The following is a 23,550-nucleotide window of genomic DNA, read 5'->3' on the forward strand; positions in this document are numbered from 1 at the left end:
TTTGTAAGACTTGGAGAAAGCTGAGTAATACAATAAGAGAGAAAGTCTGGGAATAAGTTTGACTGAGTGGTTGGAGCCAAGTATATAATAGTTCAGAGGAATTACTCCTTTTCAGAATTGCAGCAGTAAAACTGCAGTGCTGATAAACAGTTATTTGGGTTGGGTGGGTTTTTTTGACCTTTGTAGCTTTGCCATTGCAAATCATCAGGCAGAGGTCTGGGAGACCAAATCCAACCTTGCATAAATTTGCCCCGGGTGGGTGCCCAAGGCAGGTCTTGGGAGAGGACAGTGCTGACGACATGTTGCAAGGGGCTGGAGAGCAGAGTGGAAGATGTTGTACTTGCCTGCTTGCCGTGTGGCTTCAAAGTGTCCCAAGGATGGATTCCCTTGGCACTGCGTACTGAGTCTAAAGTGCGGGGTGCCATGTACCTGTGGAGATGTTCACAAGCCTGCCCTCCCACGCTCACCTGTGGGAAAGACAAATGACAGTTATTGGTATGGACAGTGCAGGGAGGGTGTTTAGCATGCTTGTGTGCTTTCACAGGCTAGTGGTTTCACATCTTCATGGACGGAGGAGGGAATCCAGGGCCAGGAGCAGCACCCCCCTCTTGACATTTATTTCATATGGCTTCCTTGCTTCTTGTTGCCTCCTGAATTATTCTGGTCTGAATCTTGCCCTTAGGGATTCAAGTTCTGACTGTGCATGAATCCAGTGGAGAAGTCAGTTTTCTGGGGCTCTCAGTAACAGAGATTGTGTAAAATGGTGTTTAAGGAGATGGTCTTGGTGAGTGAATCATTTGGTCGCATACAGAACTGCTGCACATCTGGTGCAGAGCACATGCGTATCAGAAATATTTGTCTTGCGTTTGTTTGCTGGAGTCTGCACCAGGAACCAAGGGCATGTACATAAAGGCATGTCAGATAAAGCATTACTTGCTGGTTGAAGGCTGTTCATGTTCGAAGTCTTTCAGCTCTTCCAGTCATTTATACAGAGAATCAATGTCCAAGTGCATCAGAGGCTGGTCTTTCCTGCCTATCTTATTTGGGACTTTGGTATTATCATATTTCAACAATTTTATCCTGAATCTCATAATGTTGGTTCTTTTGTCTTTCAGTTTCAGTTCTGAGGTCTTTGTCATTTCACAAATACCTAGCTTTTATTTTATTCAAGCTTTTTTTTTTTTTTAAAAGAGGCAGTTTCTAGCAATTTGAGAATTTGGCTACTTTCCTAACAACTGAAATCTAGCGGCAAATAAAAAGGACCGTTATATACATATATTTTAAAATCTTATGATTTTCAGTCCAACTTCCTGATTTTAAAGGTGAAGATTCATGACCATGGGGCATCATGCCTGCAACACATCTACCAGAGGATGTAGAAGAAGACTGCTAAAGGGCTTTTACCCATCGGTATCAGCATGTCAAAAGCTCTTCTTTCTATGTACATTTTAAATTATTAGTGACTGCTGTTTATCCTCTTTCACCCTGTCCCCTAACAAGAAGTGGCCTTGCTATTTTGGAAACAAAAACGATGCACTTGTAATCCTCATCGCAGTGGCCCAGGGAGACCGGCAGACATAGGGTGAGACTGATTGCAAATGCCCCAGGCACAGACATGGGGAATCCAAGGAAAGCCACACACACCCCTGACCAAGGCACAGTGGCTTAGGGACCCCCTTGCTAAGCAGGTGGCAACACCACATTGCTGCTGATTGGAAACCCTGGCCACTGCTTCCCCACTAAACTGCTGACAGAGAAGTCAAGACCATAGCTGCTGAGCACCATAAGGCAGGACCAAGCACAGGAGAAGGCAGTGAAAACAGATACAATGCCCAGTTCCCTGTGGCCACAAGAACTCATCATACGGCCACATTTTTAGGGAAGTATTTTTCTCCCTCTTAAAACTCTCTTGAACTTCACTAGGCTATGCCTGTGCTTCAGGATGGTCTAGGTTCTGCCAATCATCCTGGGGCATGACGGGTCTAGCAAGACCAGCCTTCAGACATCCCAAGCCCTGGAGACCTGGGGGAGAGGCTGGAGCAAAGAAGAGGTACCCTTAGTGCAAGAGGTGCTGGTAGGATCAGGTGGAAGAGGATGAGATTAGAGAACACTTAAGCAAACTGGAGATGCACAAGTCCCTGATGGGTCCCTTTGGGGTGCACCCTCAAGTGCTGAGAGAGCTGGCAGATGGCCCTGCGAGGCCACTCTAAAAGGGAGATGTGCCTCAGGACTGGAAGAAAACAAGCACCACATGGGCTGATGAGCAGTGCAGTGGATGGAAAACTGGCTGTGCGGCTGGGCCCAGAGCGTGGTGACCAGCGACACTGAGTCTAGTTGGAGGCCAGGAGCCAGCAGTGAACCCCAAGGCAAGGAGCGCTGCCAGAAGGTGGAGGGAGGTGGTCCTTCCCCTCTGCTCGGTCCTGCTTTGGGCTCCCCAGTGCAAGACAGGCATAACCATACTGGAGAGAACCCCCACCCCAGTGCCTGCTCCAGGCCCCCCCCCCTAGTTTCCATTGGGGTCTAAATGTGGTTCAGTTGGAGCCCACGGCCATCAGAGACAGCAGGACGGAGCTGTGCTGGCATGGAGGAGCGCTGGGAGGAGGCAGGATCTGGCCGAGCAGCACTAAGCTGGCACCTCACTTCCCATCCTCGCTGTCGACAACTGGGCCGCATCCTTGGTGCACGGCGAGGGTCCTCCTGTCCCGGGTGGGATGGGCCAGGCCAACTGCTGCTGCGGCTCCAGGTGGGCTCTCCCTGCGGCTTCGGGACACGTGGGCACAGCCAGGCCCCGCAGCAGTGGCCTTTCTCATGCCCACTGCTCTCTGCTCTGCAGGGAGGCTCTCACCAATGTTGAGCCAGTGCTGACCACAAACATGCAGTTGACCCGGGGCCACAAGAGGAGCGAGAGGTGCCTTCTCCTCCTCCAGGAGGAACTGGTGCTCGCCAAGTTGCAGTAAGACCTTCAGAGCCTAGCTGCCTCTCACCCATCCCTGGCTCTGGGATCAGGGCAGGGACACACTGGCACCAGCCCCAGGCCCTGGGACCTTGGTGCTGAATGTACCAATGTCTGTCCCAGCAGCAGGTGGGGGACAGGGCTCTGGCTGCAGGGACCCCAAGGAGGCCACCTCCAGCTCACCGCCTGCCTCTCCTCTCTGCAGATGTGGCACCACGATGTGCCCACAGCTCCACCTGGCCCTGGACCAGCTGTGGGTGCTGAGCGGCAGGAAGGAGTTGGCAGGGGAGGAAAAAGAGGAGGAGGAGGAGGAAGGCAGTGATGAGGACAGGACCTCCCTCATGTTCATCTGGCCCACCGGCTCCTGCATTGCCAATTTTGGGTGAGTTGTGGTGCCACGTGCCATGGCCGGGCAGGAGAGGTTCCCAACCATGCCCATGCCATCCTGTGAATGCCCTCTGCCCTCCATGCAGAGCCTGGGCAGGGAGCAAACAGCACGCCAGCAGGGATGGATTGGGGCATTTCCATGTCCTGCATCCCCCGGTCACCTCTTGGTCCCCAGAAGGGAAGGACAAAAGCAGCTGCTCTAGCAGGACGGAGGGAGCCAGGGCTTGGGCAGTGCCTCTGTACTGCTCCACGGGGCTTCGTCCTGCCCCTGTGTCCTTCCCCACGGGGCAGGGCTGTGCAGGTGCTTGCCTCTGCCCATGGGCTGGGGGGCAGTGGGGCCTGATGCTATTTCTCCTCTTTCTGCGGTTCCTGGGTGCTGAAGGAGCTGTGGGTGGGCACACTGCTGGGGTAAACTGGGGGGATGCTGCAGGCACAGCTGGACAGGGTAGAGGTGCCCCTGCAGCTGTGGGCAGCTCTCAGGCAGAGCTGCCTGACAAGAAAGAAGTGGCAGCTTGGGGCTCACCCAGCTGTCTCCCTGTCCCTTCCCAGTGCACAGGACACCAGAAGGAGCCAAGAGAGCCCAGGTGACCTGACTCCCATCATTCAAACTCCTGGAGAAGGAGCTGAGCCGCCGCCATGCCGTGAGTGTCCGGGCTCTGTCCCCGAGCACTGGTCCTCCAGCTGAGCAGCAGAGGCATCTCTGCTCACCTTCTTCCACCTCTTCTCTCTTCTCAGTGGAGGTCATTCAGCACCAGGAGCCTGGAGGGGCTGATGGAGGGCCAGGCAAAGGTGAGAATGGCTGCCTTTCACCTACCTCTGGCTGTGCTGGCGTGCCAAGGATGTGCGGTGAGTGGGGTGAGCTTGTGTGGGAGGGTCCCGTGGTGCTACTCAGGGAGCGGGAGAGGGTTGCCAGGGCAGGCAAGCTCCAGCTGCAGCAGGACACTGTTTGGCCAGTCCCTGGCAGCCCTCTGCAGGGAGGCTGGCACACTGCCCCAGCCCATCCAGGTAAACCAGCCTGGCCACGGGGTCCCCAGTCGTCCCTCCAGATGCTCCATAGAGGCGGTGGGTGTCCCCAGGAGCTCTGGGGACAGGGGATTGGGCTCTTCACACCCAGCAAGGAGCCAGGTCTGGGGCAGTGCTCTGACCACTGCTGCTGGAAGGCAGCTCCTCAGCCAAGCAACTGTCCTCCTGCCTCTCTTGCTGGAGCTGCTGGCTCTCCTGCAGTAGGAAGGGCCTTCAACAAAGGGGATATTCCACAGAGCTGCCAGCAGGACAGCGTTTTGGGAGCTGTGGGAGGCCCTGGACCGTGATGCAGACATCGACCTGGGAAGCCAGCCTGTACTGCTGCTGGCCATCATCTTGAAGGTGAGTGCTTCTGACCTGCAGCTGGAGGAGCTCCTGGCTGGCCTGGAGTGTTCAAAAGCTCAGATGGAGCCCTTGGCCTTGCAGGACTTCCTCTGAAGCATCCCCTCCAAGCTCCTCATGAACAACCTCTACGAGGACTGGATGGCAGCCATGCAGAAGACCAGCAAGGAGGAGAAGATGAAAGACCTGAAAGCGTAAGTGTGGGCAGCAGCCTGCCTGTTGAGCAGGAGCCCCGACCACTGGCTGAGAGCACCTGGAAAGCTGTGCAACACAGCTGCTGGCTCCCACCTCCCTCGGCCAAGCCTGGGGGATGGCTGTGGGGCAACATCTGGTTTATTAACCTTGTGTTGCTGTTCCCTCATGGTGGCCAAGAAGTTGCCTGCAGCCAATCTCCTCGTCCTGAAGTGGCTGCTGTCCCTCCTCCAGCATATTGGCCACAACACAGCTGCCAGCAAGATGAGCTGCAGCAACCTGGCCATCTGTGTTGGACCTAACCTGTTGAGCCCACCCAATGAGGACCTGCTCCCACTGGAGGCCATGCTGGAGGTCACTGAGAAGGTACGCTGTATTGGCCAGCCGGCTGCAGCCTTCCTGGCCCATCGGAGCTTGGCTGCTCAGAGGTCTTTCCTTGAGCAAATGCTGGTGGGGTGGCTGCCCAGAAAGGCAGTCCCACAGCCACAGCCTTCTGCACAGAAGCAAGGGTCAGGAGTGGGAAAGGCTGCTTGGTCCATTTTCAGGCAGCTGGGTTGAGACCAAGGGTTTGATGTGTGCAGGTGAAGGTGCTGGTGGAGTTTCTGATGGACAACTGCAGGGAACTCTTTGGGGAGGAGACAACTGACCTTTCCTGTCCAGCAGCCAAGGAGTCGCCAGCCCTCATGGAGAGATCCAGAGGTGAGAGGAGGGACTGAGGGTTGTCACAGGCTGGGGCTGGGAATGCCAGAAATGTCAGCATCATTTCTGGCATGGCTGGGCATTGTGTGTTATCCTCTGAGCCCTGCTTGTCCTGTGACCTGTTTGGCCACTGCCTCTTGGGGTGTGAATGGTTTGCTCTGCAAGATGAGCTGAAGACTGCAGGCAGGGCATCAGAGGGCTGAAATCATAAGTGATGTAGGGCTTTGGGTGGGTTTTGCTTGAGCTGTTTTACTTTCAGGAAGTCACTTCTTTGCTGCACATGCTTTTTCTTTCTAGATCTGCATTTGGATGAGCAAAACATCCTTGCAGTCACAGCAGACACCAAGCATCAGGCAGAAGCCTTGCCGCACAGCCCCCCCTCTCTGCTTGGTGTCCTCAACGAAGCAGGGGGAGAGATAGGGTGGTGGAGTCTGAAATGGGAGAGGTATGTCAGATCCTCAAACACTGACAGTGTGTCTGATGTAGGAGAGGGGGTTTCTGATGAGGCCAAGTTGCTGCTGTGCCTCTGCCTGGCAGTAGAGCTGATGGGTGTCCGGGTTATTCCTCCACCCACCGGGATGATACATAATAAGGAAGACTGGCAGGGTTGTTTCTCAAATGCACTAGTGTGGTGAGTTGGCCCCGGCTGGATGCCAGGTGCCCACCAAAGCCGCCCTATCACTCCCACTCCTCAACTGGACAGGGGAGAGAAAATATAACAAGGGGCTTGTAGGCCAAGATAAGGACAGGAAGAGATCACTCAACCAATTACTGTCATGGGCAAAACAGACTCGACTTAGGAAAAATTAACTTAATTTACTGCCAATCAAACCAGAGTAGGGTAATGAGAAATAAACCCAAATCTTAAAACACCTTCCCCCCACCCCGGCCTTCTTCCCAGGCACAGCTTCACTCCGGAATTCTCTACTTACCCCCGCCAGTGGCACAGGGGGATGGGGAATGGGGGTTATGGTCAGTTCATCACACGTTGTCTCTGCTACTTCATCCTCTTCAGGGGCAGGACTCCTCACACTCTTCCCCTGCTCCAGTGTGGGTCCCTCGTGGGGTCACAAGTCCTGCCGGAAAACCTGCTCCAACATGGGCTCCTCTCTCCATGGGTCCACAGGTCCTGCCAGGAGCCTGCTCCAGTGCAGTCTTCCCACAGGGTCACAGCCTCCCTCGGACATCCACCTGCTCCGGCATGGGGTCTTCCTCGGGCTGCAGGTGGATATCTGCTCCACCATGGACCTCCCTGGGCTGCAGGGGGACAGCCTGCCTCACCATGGTCTTCCCCACAGGCTGCAGGGGAATCTCTGCTCCGGTGCCTGGAGCATCTCCTCCCCCTCCTCCTTCACTGACCTGGGTGTCTGCAGGGTTGTTTCTCTCACATGTTCTCACTCCTCTCTCTGGCTGCAGTTTCTGTGCTGCAGCAACTTTTTTCCCTTATTAAATATGTTATCCCAGAGGCATTACCACTGTTGCTGATGGGCTTGGCCTTGGCCAGCAGCGGGTCCATCTTGGAGCCAGCTGGCATTAACTCTATCAGACACAGGGGAAGCTTCCAGCAGTTTCTCACAAAAGCCACCCCTGTAGCCTCCCCCCCCAAAACCTTGCCATGCAAACCCAATACAACTAGGCATGTGCTTAATCAAACAAAATGCCCACAAAATACCTACAAAAAGACAGGGGGGAGTAGCTGCTAACTTCAGAGGGGTTTTGCTCAGGTCCCACTTCATCAAGTCTATTTTGGGGAGGCGGGGAGAGTGTCTGTGCAAGATGTGACTGCTGCAAACCAGCCAAAGGGATCTGCTCTGGAGATCTAAGGTAGCAATGGGGCAAACAATCGCTTACGACTGCAGGTCATCTCTTGCCACCCGCCAACTCCAGCATTTCTGTTGTAGACAGCTCCAGCTTTGCCTCTGATCACCCCCAAGAGCGTGGGCAGACTCCCTGGGGCACCCAGAAGAACTGGCGAGCCGTTCAGGGGAAAGAAGGTAAAATGAGCTTGCTTTGGTTAAAATGAGAACTGACTCCAGTGGGTTGTGGCTCTCCCTAATTAATACCACTGTGGGTGGAAAGGTTTGCAGGCTCTCCCCAGGACAAGGAAAACAGAAGAAACCAAAAAGAGAAAACAGGACTGGGGAGAGGAGAGTGAAAGCCACATGGAAAAGAAGAGGAGGAAGAGAAAATGTTTTGGGGCATTGACCAATGAAAAGATGCAGGAAGGTGCAGAAGGTCAGGAAGCCCAGGTGTGTACCAGGCTCTGCTGCCCATCTTTCTCAACTCTCAACACTGCTCTAAGTCAGTCCAGCTCACTGACAGGGGACGGCGAGGGATGGTGCTGTGCAGGGTTTGGAAAGAACTCCATGGCAGCTCCCCAGGGGCTCCCGATCAAGCCCTGCTGCGTGGCACCAGGGCACTGTGCATCTCTGCACATGCACAGGTCTCTAAGGGCATTACCCATGGGGATAAGGCCCCAGAGCCATTCTGTAGCCAATGGTAGCAATAACTCTCTCTCCTGGGCCATAAACAATTCCTTGTAAACAGTGTTCCCCAAGAAAGGGGAACAAAATCCTGCCTCTTTCTGCCTTTATGGATTTATCAGAGCTTTCTGACTGTCATTGCAGGTGCTGATTCATTTTCACTGGCTGAACCACTATGACTGCTGCGTCCCCACAGTTCACGTCCACAATAAAATGACCTTTTCTCTCTTCTGACTGTGTCTGCCATAGGATATTCTGTTGTGGGGAGCTGTTGTTTTGTGATGAATCCTCAGGGAGGAGTTTGGAGTCATCCCTTGTTCAGCATCCTTTCCAGTGGGCATCAGGGTTGAGTTGAGGTGCTTTAGAAGTGAAACCAGAGCACAATATCACACAGGCTGGAAGGGACCTGTGGAGGCCATCTGGTCCAACATCTTCTCAGGCAGGCTCACCTAGAGCAGGTTGCCCAGGACCATGTCCTGGTGAGTTTTGGGTATCTCCTTGGAGCAGCACCATGAGGTCAGAGCAAGGGCAAGGCATAGGCAGGGCAAGGCCAGGAAGGGCTGAAGGTCCACTGCAGCCACTGTCACCTGCAGCTTGCTGTCCCCTGCAGCCATCCTCCTTGCACACTTATTGTCGGGCAGTTTTCTCAGACCCCCCTAACTCATGGCAATGGTATAGATTAACTTCCACACTGGGCAGTATAAATGTGTCAGCTCACCCAAAAAGCTTTTGAAGCAGCTCCAACAGTAGCCTGACTGCTGAGGCTTTTGTGTATCCCAGGTATCCCGGTGTGATACAGAGGACACCCGCACCGTGATGGAGGAGGAAGGATGAGCACTCTCACCATCGACTCGGGAACTGTTTTGCTCATAAGTGCACAAGTTACAAGTTATGAGTTACAGATTACCAGTTATGAATTAGAGAACTTGTGAGTTCAAAACCTAATGAATTAAGTGGTGAATGAGTGAATCCACGTTAGGCTATTCCGTACGAAGGGAATTGAGCCCTTGTTTGCCATTTTTGTTTGTTTGTTTGTTTGTTTTCCTAATGAGCTCATAAAATATAGTTGAATTTACAGAGTATGTTGTCCTGTAATGTGAGAGATCAAAACAGACCATGACACTGCTCAGTCCAGAAGAGGCTTCCTGTTGCTTTGTATGGTCTGCAGGACAGGGTGGGAGCTGTTTACTATTTTGAGAAGGTCCACAGAAAATATTCTTCATCTGTAAGTTAAAAGACCTGCCTTAATATTTCTGGTTTTACAGTACTGGTTTCAGCTGGGATAGAGTTAATTGCCTTCCTCATAGCTGGTATAGTGCTATGTTTTTGAGTTTGGTATGAGAAGAATGTTGATAACACACTGATGTTTTCAGTTGTTGCCAAGTAGTGTTTAGACTAAGTCAAGGATTTTTCAGCTTCTCATGCCCAGCCAGCGAGAAGGCTGGAGGGGCACAAGAAGTTGGGAGGGGACGCAGCCAGGACAGCTGACCCAAACTGGATGAAGGGGTATTCCATATCATGTGGTGTGATGCCCAGTGTATAAACTGGGGGGAGTTAGCCTGGGGGGATCTCTGCTCAGGAACTAACTGGGCATCGGTCAGCAAGTGGTGAGCAACTGCATGGTGCATCACTTGTTTTGTATATTCCAATCCTTTAATTATTAATGTTATTTTATTAGTGTTATTATTAGTAGTAGTAGTAGTTTCTTCCTTTCTGTTTTGTTTAACTGTTCTTATCTCAACCCATGAGTTTTACTTTTTTTTCGGATTCTCTCCCCTATCCCACTGGGTGGGGGGGGAAGTGAGTGAGCAGCTGCATGTTGCTTAGTTGCTGGCTGGGGTTAAACCACGACAGTGCTTTCTGCAAATGAAACCTGGAAAATGGGAATCACATCTTTACATTTTAAATGCCAGCCCCAGCAGTTAAAGTTATATGCAGAGCAAATTCTGTACTCAATCATATGTGGGCAACGCAGTGGTTTTGCCGGACGTCACTGGTTGGTCCAAAGTGGTGCACTGGTTTTGGTGCATTAGGAGCAGAGTCAGCGTCTGACTGAGTCCCAAACATCTGCAGGTACAGCATAAGACTGACAACTGCCCTTCATCCTCCAACAGTGCCTTCAGAAGACCCCAGTTCAGTTTGCACATCTGCCCAGGCTGGGAATGAGGCCATTCCTGAGAAGAAAAGGAGAGATGGAAACCGCTTTGGGTGGCTGATCAAGCCAGGGTTTCACTGCCTGTGCACACCGCTTTCAGGTGCTGTATTCTCACTCAGAGCATGTTGCAGTCTGAACTCATCTTCCCATCTGGGTCACACGAGGTATCCTCCATTAGTGACACTTTGCTCTGACAAGCATCCTGCTGTGCATTGCAGCAGTTCAGGGCTAAATAATTTATTTTGGAAGCACATTTTGTGCATGACTTAGAACATGGAAGAGAACAGGAATATTGCAACAGTGAACTGCGGGGTGGACAAATACGTTCTGCCCTGTAGTTTATAAGCATTGCACTTTCCCATCCATTGCTTCAAATTGCTTTCTCTGGGTGTTTTTTTCAGGGTGGTTAACTGATTTCCATTTTTAATAATAAAGGTGGATAAACGAAAAAAACCATGGCGATATATTACCTAGCTTTTAAAATAGAGACAACGCACATATGTGCCACAGCACACTTCATCTGTGGACATCAAAGCGTATCACAGAGGTCATAATCCTCATTTCAAAGATGAGGAAACAGATGCTGAGAGGGAAAGTGGCTTAGCAGGTCAGTGGCAAAGTAAGGCAAGAGTCTCGTGAGCTTGTACTGCAGGTGGAGATGAGGGAGTAGAGGAGAAGAAACCCATCCTTGCCTCATCAGGACAGTCCAGGTCCCAAGTGTAATGAAGGCACTGTGACACTACGGGGAGAGCAGCAAATCATGCCACAAGCCGTGCAGCCAGCGAAGCCTGGTTTCCTCCAGTTTTGTGTCTAAAAGGTAGTCCAGGGGTTGTCTGACGTTGGCCTTTGATGGTGCAATTGCAGGGTGCCTCTGTGGCCTTGCCCTCACTAAGGGCACTGGTGGAGTCTGGCTCCTCAGCTTTGTTGTCTGTTTTCCCAAAACTTTTGGGTACTTGAGAAGTTTTGAGCCTTTCTGTCAGGTGTGATCACTGTGAGCTAGTGGAGTCACAAAGAATACGTCCTTGCATGCACACACAGACATGTCTGTCTTGGCATTGCAATATAGGGTGTAACTTATCCTATGGAACTATGCAATCAGTCAATGTTTTAATATTGTAGATCTGCGGTTTTGAACTTTTTTTCTCTGTAACAGAGTTCTGAAAGTGGATAAAGGGTGGTACAGCAAGGATGTTCACGATGCTGATTTGGTAGCCACTCTTGTTTAATCTTACGGGAAAATTTTTCCCAAGAGGAAACACAAAATTGGGCTTCCAACTCTGTAGCTGCACCTTCTTTGAGCCCTGAGAGACTCACTATGAAGTGAGATTCATTCAGGTTATTCATTTGATGAATAACTTGAGTGAGAAGACTTTTTTATGCCTGCAGCCATGCTGCCTTGGGTCATGGTCCTGTCATATCTCATTACCCAGAGAGGGAGAGGTTGAACAGGAATTTTGGTGTGAAATTCTGAAGTAGTGATTTTCAAGCTTTCTTGATTTGTGAACTCTGAAAATACTTTGGGGGGCTGTTCAGCCTCCTTGATGGTAAATTGAAACCTACTGATAAGAAGTTGGTTTTCTTAGCTTTAATGGACCCATTAAAGGTAGGCCATGGATGCCACAGGTCTACTGGCCAAAAGTTGAAAACAATTGCTCTAAAGAACAAGCCTGGTATTTCAGGAGTGCTTCTCATGCCTCAGGAGGGAGCATCTTTCCTTCTAAGCACTAGAAGACAGCCACTCTATGAGTCTATAGAGTTTCATGGCATGATGTGGCCATGAGTTAATTGAAGATCTTAGAGTATTTTTCATAAAAGGATTTGCCTCTGAAAGTTAGACAGAATTTGGTGGATTCTCCCTCTCTACTCATATTGTTGGAAGCAGCAGAATCAATGGGAGTCAGGACCCAAGATCCTGGCTCTGTCTGTAGGAGAACATCTGTGCTCTGGTTGTGCATGTGTGAAGACGTCTGTCTGGGCTTGCCCCTCGCACCTGTATGTGTGCAGGGTGCTGTTGGACATGCTGTCCTCGGGAGGTCAGCCCTTGGCTCAGGGAACAGACTGTCCACCTTTGTCACAAGCTGCGCTACACAACTGGTAGCTATTAATCATGAAAACTGCTTTGAAATGGCTTGCAGTGTAACCTTCTGATTAATAGTGCATCCCTGTCTGCTTTCTGCTTCTTCAGACAAAAGTTACAAAAGGTGGGTATAGGGGTAAGTTGTCTAGCTTTGCCATTCACCCTCTTTGACCTTCAACTCTTTTTTCTTGATGAAGTCCATGCTACCCATCAATTAAAAAGACACAGCATTGTTCTTAGCCTACAGGAGGGTTGTGAGAGTTTTAATAATAAACTCTTCTAGATCATCAAGTGAAATGTGCTATATGAATGCAGATTAATGTTACCAGAAACCCTACAAGCTCTTTGCCTTGTGTGTCTCTTCTGTGGTGTCTGCCAGCAGACCTGAATACATTTGCTGCTCAGATTACTAATCTCAGATGTAATATATCAACTGAACAGACTTTTGTTCTTTATGTTTTAAATATTATAGTGCATTGTATCATGCAACCTATGATAATACTGTTTAGCATCTCTGTTATTAGAGCATCTCTTCGTACTTCTGTTGTTACAGGTCCCAGAGGCATTGTTTATGAGCAGACCTCAAAGACTTAGTAGTACTTCGGTTTTCCAGATAGGAAAACCGAGGCCCATTTTCCAAGTAAAAACTCCAAGCCAGTGGTGTAGAAACTGGGTCTCCTACCTCTCACATGCTTTCTCTCCAAGCACTGAGAAACTGTGCTTTCACAAGTACTGAAGACTATAAATTATAAGACCTCAACATGGAATTTGCAAGTGAAAGTAAGTTCGCTAAACAGAATTTTTTCTCCCTCCACATGCTGTGAGTGACACTTCCACTGGGACCTGCAGAGGGTGGGATCCTGGTGTGTCTGGTTACTCTTGGTGAGATGATTTATCTGGATGGGAGAGCCCTCACCCATTAGCAATGGTTCCTATTCTACTGTTTGGATATTGAATGTCTTACATCCCCAGGTGCTTCACTAATATTTTTCTCTTAATACCAAGCCTTTTCACTGGTTACCAATAGGTTTCTTAGACTAGCAAGGCATTACAGGCTGTTGTTCAAAAAGAGTTATTTGGGGAACATACACAAATGGTGGTGGAGAAGGGATACCTGAAGATCCCTCTTCTTCACACCTTACCAGGAGAATATCCTTATTACTGGGTGAGGTAGTCATGGTCCTCCATCTTTCCTGTTTCATGAACCTAACATTCCTCGCTGCCCGGTGGTCTAATGTCAAGAGAGTCAAGAAATATTTCTCTCCCTCCAGCCAATGTGGGTGCTTTGAAAGGAGGTGCTGGCTTGATCTCTGTTAGACTGAAGATGGCAATTCTATGTCTGCCTTGCCTTTGGTGAGTGTCCTTGTCCCCTTGGTTGATGCATCGAACCTTGGCGTGGCAATGTGAGAGGTAAAGCAAGGAACAATGCTCTTTTGTGCCCACATACCGGTGGGATTCAAAATCCACCTCAAGGAGGCAGGGGACCCATTTCCTTAGCATTCCTTATTGGCCATTTTAGGTGTTAATTGCAATTAGCCAGCAATTATGGCACCTCCTATTGGAGGTGTAGGTGAGTAGCTGGGGTTCAGGAGCCAGGCACCTGGAAGGGAGTTGTGGGAGCTGCTGTCACCACATCTAAACCCTTTGTCAGTCTGCGGCCAGAGCGCCCAAGGTGAGTAATTGTTATTGATGGAGGAGCTGCCTTGTTTGTCCACTGAATAAATAAAGCAGATTTTCCAGCTGTTCCCTCTGCCGAGTCTCTCCCAGCTCCTTCCAACTTCCCCACATCGCTCCCTTTTCCTAACCTCCCCATCTTTTCTCTGTGGCTTCCTTCTGCAGTTTCAGCTCTGGCAGGCAGCTCCCAAGGTGGTATGGTCTTCCCAACTGAAGAGGGCTTTCCAAGGGCAACCTGAATGTCCCAAAAAGTTGCCTGTAGAACCCTCCTCCCAAAATCATCCCTGTCAAAAAGTGATTTTTTTGCCTTGCATTGCAATGATCATATTTAATTGTTAGTTAAATATCAAGGTCACCAGCCACTCCTATTCCTGAAGAAACACTATGCCTTTTAAACAAGCAGTGCTGGAGGGCAAGGGCATTTACTGACCAAACCATCTGCAGAAGAGCTGACCTTTCCATTTGCCCTTCAACGCTCAGGTTGCCATATTTTCCCAGAACCTGTGATCTGAATAGTAAGTTAGTGTCCTGCTAGGGTGGCTGGTTCTGAGGTGCCCATGTTTCCTACCACTTGTTTCAGTAACTGCAATGATTTCAGCATCCTTATGAAAAACAATTCAGACAATCCATCGGGTCTTTCCAAAAGCAGAAATGCAGCATGATGGGACACACCAAAACCCATTTTGAAAGTAGTACACTAGTTAAATGGACAGACCCTGCAGGCACTCTGGATCAATATACAATAATGGCAGCACTGTATGAAGCTTTTATTCCATCAGAGCAGCTCTATCACATTGATTTGTGCCAGAGAATAGCTGGGTAGCTCTTTTGTGTGTAAATCCACTTCCTAACCTGGCAGACTTTAGAGCACAAAAGTGTCAGCGAGGTATTGGTTCTTGTTTCTTCCATGTGTTCTGACAGGGATATTTGTCTGGTCCCCTTTGCTGAGGGTACAGCTCCTTTAGAAATGCTTTTTGTGGAGGAACTTTACTTGTGGAAAGAATTAGTTTTAATGACAGTTTTATGCCTTTCAAATGTTAAAGTCTTTGCATAGCAGAGGTACATGTGGTTATTCTAGCATAAAAATGCATGTGTTTGCATGGTTCTGGGAATCAGTATAAATTATGCTAGCAAGAACATGTTTTTTGTTTATATGTTGGGAAATCCAGTACTGTAATTGAATATAACTCTAAACAAAATAAGCCTGGCGCTATTTTTCATTCACAGGCCACGAAGCAGAAATATATCATCATCATCACCATATTGACAAGGGCACTGTGAGGGGTCAAGTGAGTTGGAGTCAGACTCATCTCACCAACTTCAGCTGTCCAACCCCAGCACCAACAGCTTGATACTGGAGGTTCTCTGTATAAAGGTTTTTAGGATGGGATGAACAGTAGTCTAGAATAATCTGTTTCTATCTGCTGGGTTATAAAGGAGCAGAGATCTGCCACTTACAGTGTAAATATCCAGTATTGGCTAGATAAATCCCATGTTTGAACCCTGAGATCTTCAGTAGGTCTCCAGACTGCCAGTCTCACCTCCCACTCGCCTGGGCACAGTGCCCACTGCAGATACACGGCACCAGTCTGCTCAGCCTGTCTTAATTAAAAACAGCTTTATTATCTGAAAGGTACTGACAGAATATAACCCACGACACAGAAGGCTCCTGCCCTGAGGACATTTCCCTGTAAACATGTAGCAAGCAGAAAATATGCCAGAAAAGCTCTGCCTTGTAAGGTTTGTGATTCCTTTCCCCTTCAGACACAGCATCACTGCTGGCTGATGCCGGCTCCAGTTACAGAAGAGGTCTTCAAGGCTAGGGCAGCGTGGAAAGCCTGCAAGGGAAAAATGTGAAACTGAGGGAGGGAAAAAGACCCAAACAATTAGTATTTGCCAGTGGGGATTTTATTTCAGCCCGTCCCTCTCCCTCCGTGCTTAGGACTGCATGTATCCACCATGTAGGAGAGCAGCTCTGCCCAGGGAGGTGTAGCATCCACAAAGGCAGGAGAAGGGGTAGGAGACAGCACGTACTTACCTTAATTTTACGGACTCGAAACAGATTTTGCCAGCTGACGTCATGACTTGTACAAGGTTGGCGGGGATGTCAGTGGCAGAGGTGGTAATTAAACCGCTGGCATTCCAGCCGGAGGCATGGTCGTGTCCTGCTTCGTCTGAAGCAGAGCTGGTCTGACACAGCAGAAACCTTACGTAACCAGGCCAGATTTTTTCATTTTTGGAGCATCAGTTTCAGAAGAACTACATCCGCAGGATTTTTCACTATTTATAAGCTAGAGAAAGAGCATACTTCTGTCCCCTTCTGTCTCACACTTCGTTAGGTGGCATGCATGTCAGGGAACGAGGGCTTGTCTTCCAGCTAACCACATAAGGCTTTCGTTTGCATTCCCTCTTTATTTTATGTTGGGATAGTAGAGGTTTGCACCGGCATGTGAGACATTTTCTTATTGCTCATCTACAACCGCAGTCACATTTCAGAAGCGTTTTGGCACATTGCCCCGCTGGCAGCCAATGATCGCAGTAGCAGCTTCTCAGGCTGAAATGTTTTTGTTGCAATGGCTTAGCCCATCTCTATTATTGCACAAGCTTTTCCTTTCCCCCTCATCTGTTTTGGCTGTACCAGAAGGTGTGAACTCTTCTCAAAGAATCTTTAATCTTTTTCAACATTTGGAGTAGCCCTGAATAAGGACTTGGTAGGGAAAAACTTAATGGGGAAGACTTAGTGTGTTTCTTGGTTTATTATTCTGGCTGACACAATCTCTTGCAGATGCATTATTACAATAGCAATAGTGCAGCAATATACTTACAATAGCACGGTGCATGCAAACCATGATTGTTTTTAGTGGGAAGAATCACACTGACGTGCCTACTTACCCCCGATGTGTTCATTGCCTATCTTAAGAGCATACTTTTCTTGTAGACACACTCACCCTGCGGTTTTCTGGAAAACAGAGGCTTAAAAATGGTAGGAATTTTCTGTCACCACCTGAATAACACTTAAAACTGTGGGATAATTAAGGTCGAATGCTTTAATTCATTGGTTCCCTTTTCAGGTAAAACTATTCATTCAACCACACTAAGGACAACAGATGACAACAGTCAACAGAGTGAGTTCATCAGCTGTAAATGTAGGGTGTAAAGTAAAATAAACACACCATAAAATTTCTGCCTTGTTTCTTCCCACCTATTCTTTCAACTATTCATCTATTTTGGAAGCTTGTTAGTTCACGACTTTCAAATCACGGACTACACATGAGGAGCAAGTATGATATGCACATGGAGGAGAGCAATGTCTTGGTAGGAAGCAGGGGTGGGAAAGGCAAGATGCTGGCATCCTTGGTGAGGAATGAAGCGAGCTAGAGAGTGAGCAGTAAGCTGGGGGCGGGGGGCACAGGCATCCGTTGGGGATCACTGCCCAAGTTCAAAGCACTTATGCAGATACTTGCCTGTAATTATGTATTTAAACCCAGACCCGACGCAGTAAAATACCTGCACAAATGTAAAACTTGTGTCACCTAAACATGTGCCTCTGTACTTTGCTGAGTCAAAGCCTGCACAGTGAGGTGGGTTGTGGCGAGAGGATTTCTGGACTATAGACTTACACCGACTGAGGCCAGCAGGTCAGAGCTGGAGTATTTTGTAGAAACTCAGCTACGAATGTCAAAGTCTGTAGAAGTGCAGTCTCCAATTAACATCTTTAATCTTATTATCTCAAGCCTTTTATCTTCAAATTTTCTTGGCTGTTTATTTGTTTTCTTTACATTTGTTTATATATACTGAACTGAAAGTTTTTCTGGAAATGCTGGTATGGCTTTTAACTGTAAGAATGATTCACTGAGAATAATTAACTCAAAGATCTTGGCATCTCTTTTCCTTGTAATCTGTTGGTGGATATTCTGTGATTTTCTTGGAAGGTTTTTCCCCCTGAATGTGCATGTTTACACTCACACCCACAGAGACTCACACACATTTGCAAATGCAGACACTTCCCTCCTCTTCTGGAGCTTTTAAGTTCTGGAGCAGCACATCTGACCTGTACGATTAACTCTTTCTGCTATGTATCTCCTTTATTTGTGTCCAAAAGCACGACAGAGCTTTTGAGGTTTGTGGGACCCATCCTACAGGGTTTTGTCTGTACCATAAACGCCCTCAAGCTTCCAGCACAGAGCAGGCACACGCAAACCGCATGTCAAGAAAGGTCTGTGCTCCGTGCTAACTCCTGCAGTTGTTTAGGCTCGATCTGGGAAGACTGCAGGCTGGCCTGGGTCAAACCAGGCATTTTTCTAAGGAATTAAACAACACAGATCTGCTCCCAGGGCCCAGGATTGTTGCCCGGTGTTGTTTAATTTATTAAATATTGTTGTTGATATAAAGGTTATAACTTGCTCACATTTTAATATCTATTAGCAGCAAAAGCAGTGAGTTCTGCCACAGACTTTGTAAGTCCTCAGGAGTATTACTTAAGTAGAAAATTAAGCCTGGACCTTGCAGCCTGTGAAACAAGCTCATACAGAGCGTAAGGGGTAAAATTTCCCCACTGGCCCTGTACATGAAGTCTCTCATAAAACCTGGAGTGGCTCATCACTGTAAACATCAGTAATACTTGAACCATTTGCTTTGTAGAGCTCGCAGTTTCACTTGAAATTTAGGCACCTAAAGAGAAATCGGGGTACTAAACACCTTTGAAGAGCAGCATCTTATTTTTACCCTTGTTCTGAAAAAGGTCATTTATGCAATGCCAGAAACCCTGTAGCTTAGTACTTTGCACTGTTATTTCAGAACTTAAAAGCTATTATGGTGCTTTTTAATCACTAGCACAGCATGACAAAAAACCTAGTTGCTTTGCAGTGATGGTCATACCATTGCAATACTGACAGCTCCCTTGGGACCTGTGCGAGGTAACTAGCAGGCTGTAGGTGAGCTGGGTTTAGCCAAATAAATGCAATGTAAGGAGCCCGCAGCAGAATATGGAGTCACTCTCTAATTATGTTCCTGGTTTTTCTGCCTTGTCTATGAAACAGTCACTGGAACAGGACAACTTTTATAAATTCAGGGAGGACCAAGATTATTATAACTAACTAAACTATAACAACACTTGGCTCTTTGAGGGCTTTTATCCAAATGTCTCCAAGCCCTTGCTTTTCACAAAGAGAGATAAATGTAATTATCACAGTTCTAAAGTGGGGAAAGCTGAGGCTTAATTAACTACTCATGGAAATACAGCAAATCAGTAGCAGAGATGGGAACAGAAACCGGTTTTCCTGACTGCCATTCATGCCTTAGTCACTGGATCCCAGTGCCATCTCTATCAGGTAGCAACTGCAGCAGGATAAACAAGGCAAAAAGTCCCTATGGGGCAAAGCTGAAGGTGGTCCGAAGAGTAGCCAGCCAGTCTGATGGCCAGCTGAAATGGCTCTGGGATACACCTATTGCCTATGGTCTGGCATTTAGTGAACCCGGACCAGCGTCGGGAACCTGCACATTGTATGTCTGAGAGACCGGTTTGTTCCTCATAGTTTTGTCCTCACAGTAATCCTAAAGTGTGCTTGTGGGAAAGGGCTCCTGCTCTGGCATCGCCCACCCAGCTGCTCTCTGCCTCTCCACCACTGCAGCTCTGCTAACCTGGGACTCCTGGCTTTATCCCAGTTGGGAAGTCAGTGGTGTAGGATGAAGCCACGGTGATATACACTCTACGCCATCCACTTAGGCTTCTTGCTTTCCAACCTGCATTGTTTTTGTTCTGACCTGCCCCTCACCATCCATGCAGGTACAGCTAGCACCTGTGGCCATTGAGACCTGCGCTGGGCGACTCCTTGCTCCCAAAAGGCGAGCCATGTGCCTGGAAGAAGAGCCTGTACTAAGAGGTGCAGAGATGAGATAAGCCAGGCACTGATTCCTCAAAGGCAGCATTTAGCCATTGTTCTCCCAAAAGGCTGACAACGGAGAAGGATATCCTTAAAATGTTCTGTTCTGAATAAACAGTGCCAAAGCAGAGGAAGGGATCTCTCTTTCACCCCTCTTGCTGACTCCGGGCCAGGTATATTCAAACTCTCTGTTTTCTCAGTGCCTACACAGCCTGGGTGCAGAGCTACGCTGAGCTGTGTCCTCCTTATGCACCTCCAGCTATCATAATAGCTCTGGAAGTCAAGGTGCTCGCAGCACATCCACAGGCTCTCTGGAGGTCTCTCCACCCATCTGACTTACCTTTTTTTTTCCTACAGTTGTGATAGAAGTTGTCTCAGCAAATGAGGAGAATTCATCACTATACAAGTGACATCCCTTTCCTGTTTTGGGTCAAAATGTAACCTTGAGCTTTTGCAATAGATCAGACTCCTCTCCTTGCAGCTCCCTGAGCACAGTGGCGTGTGTCTGCAGCCATTTATCTAACTCCAGGAAGCAAATCAAGTTAAAATGCCCAGAATGAGATTTTTTTAGTATTTACTGATGACTTATTACATTGCAGCAGTGAGGCTTTCAAAAGAGAGAGGTATTTCTACTCCAGGCTGAAATAACATGCTTTAGGACAGCCAGCAGGTAGCTTGCTGCTCACTCCCCGGGCAATACCTGCTTTTGCTGAGAGTGGAAGTAGCTATAACCATGCCAAGGGGTAACTCTGATGGCAGAGGGAAACCTGTAAATAGGAATCATAGTTTTTGCTTCCAGCCACAAGCAGAAGACCTATTTAGCATTTACTCAGCTTACTACAGGACAATGTAGCTGTCATTTTTGTCCCACTAAAGCTTAAGGGTGAGCGAGGATGGGGCTCCAGCCAGGCACCCGTGCTGCAGGAAGAACACAGCCCCTGCCCCAAAGGCTTCCACAGGAGAAACGTGGGATGGGGCAAAGGGACTAGCAGGAGCACAACAACATGAGGGCAGAAAATATGCAAGTGCTGCTGTGCGGGGAATCACAAAATGATAGAAAAGAAGGGAATTGGCTGTCTGTAGCAAGTTAGAAAAAAGTCAGAGGAGGGCTGGAGCTGACACCCAGGTTAGAAAGGAAGTTCTCTAAGGCCATGTCTATCCTAACAAATTAATCACACCCAGGGCCTTCCTCTGGTGCCGAGGCTAACTGGCAGAGACGAGCTTGTGTCCATACCATTAAACTCACTCAGCTGTCAAAAGATGATGACTGACTCTGCATGGCCTCCTGGGAGTTCTCCCTGGCTTTTGCTAATTCCCAAGCCATGCCCAGAAACCTTCAGGATTAATGTTAAATTGCACAAGCCAGACACCTGCCAGGGGTAGCCCTGACGATTGAAATTCAGTGCCCAGGTCTAGAATCGGTCTGTGCTCACACAGCCAAAGTCTGTGCTTGGCCTTTGCCGTGACCTCCCTTGCCTGGATCTGATTAACTCCTTCCTCCGGGCAGCTGCCAGCCCCTCTGAGCCACAGGCGTGGGTAGAGGCAGCGCAAGGATGCCTGTCCCAAGGTGTGGGTTGGGTGCACACGTGCACACAGCTGAGGGGGTTTCCCTGTGCAGCTCTGGCAAGGGAGAACTTCTGGCATTAAGAAAGGGTTGACTCAGCCAGGCCAAGCATTACGTGTAGGTTACTTGTTGCAGCAGACTGATGGAGAGCAGTCACAAGAGCTCCGAAGCCATACTGGCTGCTGTTGACAGCAAGATAAAGCAGCCCTTTGCTGCAGCAACAGTCACTCCCCTCTGCCCGTTTCACCAGCCAAAGCAGTAAGCCACACTTTCATGGTTTCTCCATCCCAGTCCCTCCTTCCACACCTGGCTAGATCCCAAAGGCAGCAACGATCAGTTCTGCCTCTGTGGCTGAGAAGTCACGAGCTGTGTCTGGTTATGCCATCATTAATGTTCTCCAGGATAGAAACACGTGCAGCAGACACTTCTTCTGTCCCTGGTTTAAATGTACCTTTGAAAACTTGCTGTCTTAACTAGGTTGAGTTGAAGTGGTCATTGATATTTTTGGATGCTACATACATATACATGCATGTACCTATATTTATCTCCTGTTTAAGATTCTCCAGTGTGACTTTAGATTCATGGCTTTCAGATCAGATGGCACTTAAAGATACGCACGTGCTGCTTTTTGCCTCAAGTGCTTAAAGAGAGAAGTGGAGACTCTGGCTCCTTGTTCCGGGGGTGGCCTGTTGCCCAGCTGCCTTCTTCAGAGGAGAAATCTCAAAAGAGAGGAGCTTCAGGAGCAATGTCCAGAAAAGGTGCTTATTTGTGAAAACCAGCCGGAAGGCTGGAGGAAGGCAGCAGCTGTCAGCTGAAGGTGCTGTGAGTGGAGATGCCACCGCAGCCCCCTTGCACCTCCTTCCACTGTGCAGGTGCCAACAGCTGTGAGAGGAGCCCTGGATGTAGCACAGGTTTCACTGGCATCGCCAAATCCAGAAGCAATTCTTGGACACCACCTACTGGCATTTTCCCTATTAAGTGTTCTCAAGATGAGCATTTCTGCAGGGTGCCAGTGGCATTCCAAGCCTGGAAGCAAAGAGACAAGCTTGACCTTCCCAGATCTTTTCAGTGAATGTGCTGCTTGTTTTTTCTGAGAGGGGAGCTGCCCTGGGGCCTTGTGAAAAGCTCTGTTATGTAAGGGAGGGATTTTTACGTGGCACCAGGAAAGGGGATGCCGATGCCAAAAGAAGTGCCGTGAATGGAGGCGGGTGAAAGAAACAAGACAAAAAAAGTAAAAAGACGGAGAAGAAAAGTCTGCAGGCACTAGTGAGGAATAAACTGGAGGTCTTCCCTACTACAGCTCTGGGGGAAGGGGCATTTTATGCCCATCAAGCACCAGTTTAGACAGCCTTTCAAGACACAGAGCATTTAAGTCTGTGGTTTTTCTTTTTTCATTAAGGTTTATGTGGCACTGAGAAGAAAAATCTTTTTAGTTTTTGGCTGCAGCATTTTAAATCAGAAAGGAAGAGGAGGTACAGCTTCTGACTGCTCTGCCTTTTGGCACCAATACCAAAAACCATAGCGCTGATGTTTATAATTCCTGACAGTCACAGGAGCCAGACAAAAGAAAGAACAAAGGACTGTAGTGGTCAGTCGTCCTCATTTGCACAGCAGGCAAAGGCCCTGCTCGATCTCTGCACAATGCTGCTGCATGCAATGGGAAGAAGCCTCCCAGCTGCAATTGCTCCTCATGGAGGACACAATCCTCCTGCTCCTGCTCCTGCTCCTGCTCCTGCTCCTGCTCCTGCTCCTGCTCCTGCTCCTGCTCCTCCAGCTTCCTGGCTGTGACCTGCTGCAGCTGTGGGGTTTCAGCAAAAAAACCCACAAGCTCCCAGTGCACCCATGGGTCCTAATTGCTCTGAGCAGCCTCAGTTGGGGCCTCCACCCACACCCTCTGCCCAGCAGCTCTACTTAAGCTCAGCCTTGGGCTGCCTCAAGTTGAATTGGTCTCTGGTTTTGCTGTCTGGATGGGGCCTTTGGGGATGTCTGGTAGTTTGTCTCCAGCCCCCTTTACTGACTGCACTCCCTGGGTGAAGCCTGGACTTGGTGACTCCCTTTGCTGTGTCTGGGGCTGCTGATGGAAGCTGCTACCAGCACTTAGCCCTGCTCGGGTACTGTG

General features: G+C 48.8%; 1 protein-coding gene across 1 annotated transcript; it reads left to right on the plus strand.

Moving 5' to 3' along the window:
* Nucleotides 1-4,916: 4,916 nt before the first annotated feature.
* LOC142034867 (uncharacterized) lies at nt 4,917-8,313 on the plus strand. The gene is made up of 7 exons (XM_075036690.1): nt 4,917-5,263; nt 5,479-5,596; nt 5,894-6,041; nt 6,723-6,820; nt 7,498-7,590; nt 7,676-7,845; nt 8,224-8,313. The coding sequence occupies exons 1-7, from the start codon at nt 5,066-5,068 to the stop codon at nt 8,311-8,313; spliced, it is 915 nt and encodes a 304-aa protein (XP_074892791.1). The 5' UTR covers nt 4,917-5,065.
* Nucleotides 8,314-23,550: the final 15,237 nt, after the last annotated feature.

The sequence above is a fragment of the Buteo buteo genome, chromosome 9 (genome assembly GCF_964188355.1).
Source record: "Buteo buteo chromosome 9, bButBut1.hap1.1, whole genome shotgun sequence".
Lineage (NCBI taxonomy): Eukaryota > Metazoa > Chordata > Aves > Accipitriformes > Accipitridae > Buteo > Buteo buteo.

Bases quoted from the DNA above. Each gene is read 5' to 3' on its own strand.
- LOC142034867 (XM_075036690.1), top strand. From the start codon at position 5,066: ATGGTGGCCAAGAAGTTGCCTGCAGCCAATCTCCTCGTCCTGAAGTGG. The intron at 5,264-5,478 runs GTACGCTGTATT...TGATGTGTGCAG, and splicing joins TGCTGGAGGTCACTGAGAAG to GTGAAGGTGCTGGTGGAGTT. The intron at 6,042-6,722 runs GTATGTCAGATC...ATGGGTCCACAG, and splicing joins TGGAGTCTGAAATGGGAGAG to GTCCTGCCAGGAGCCTGCTC.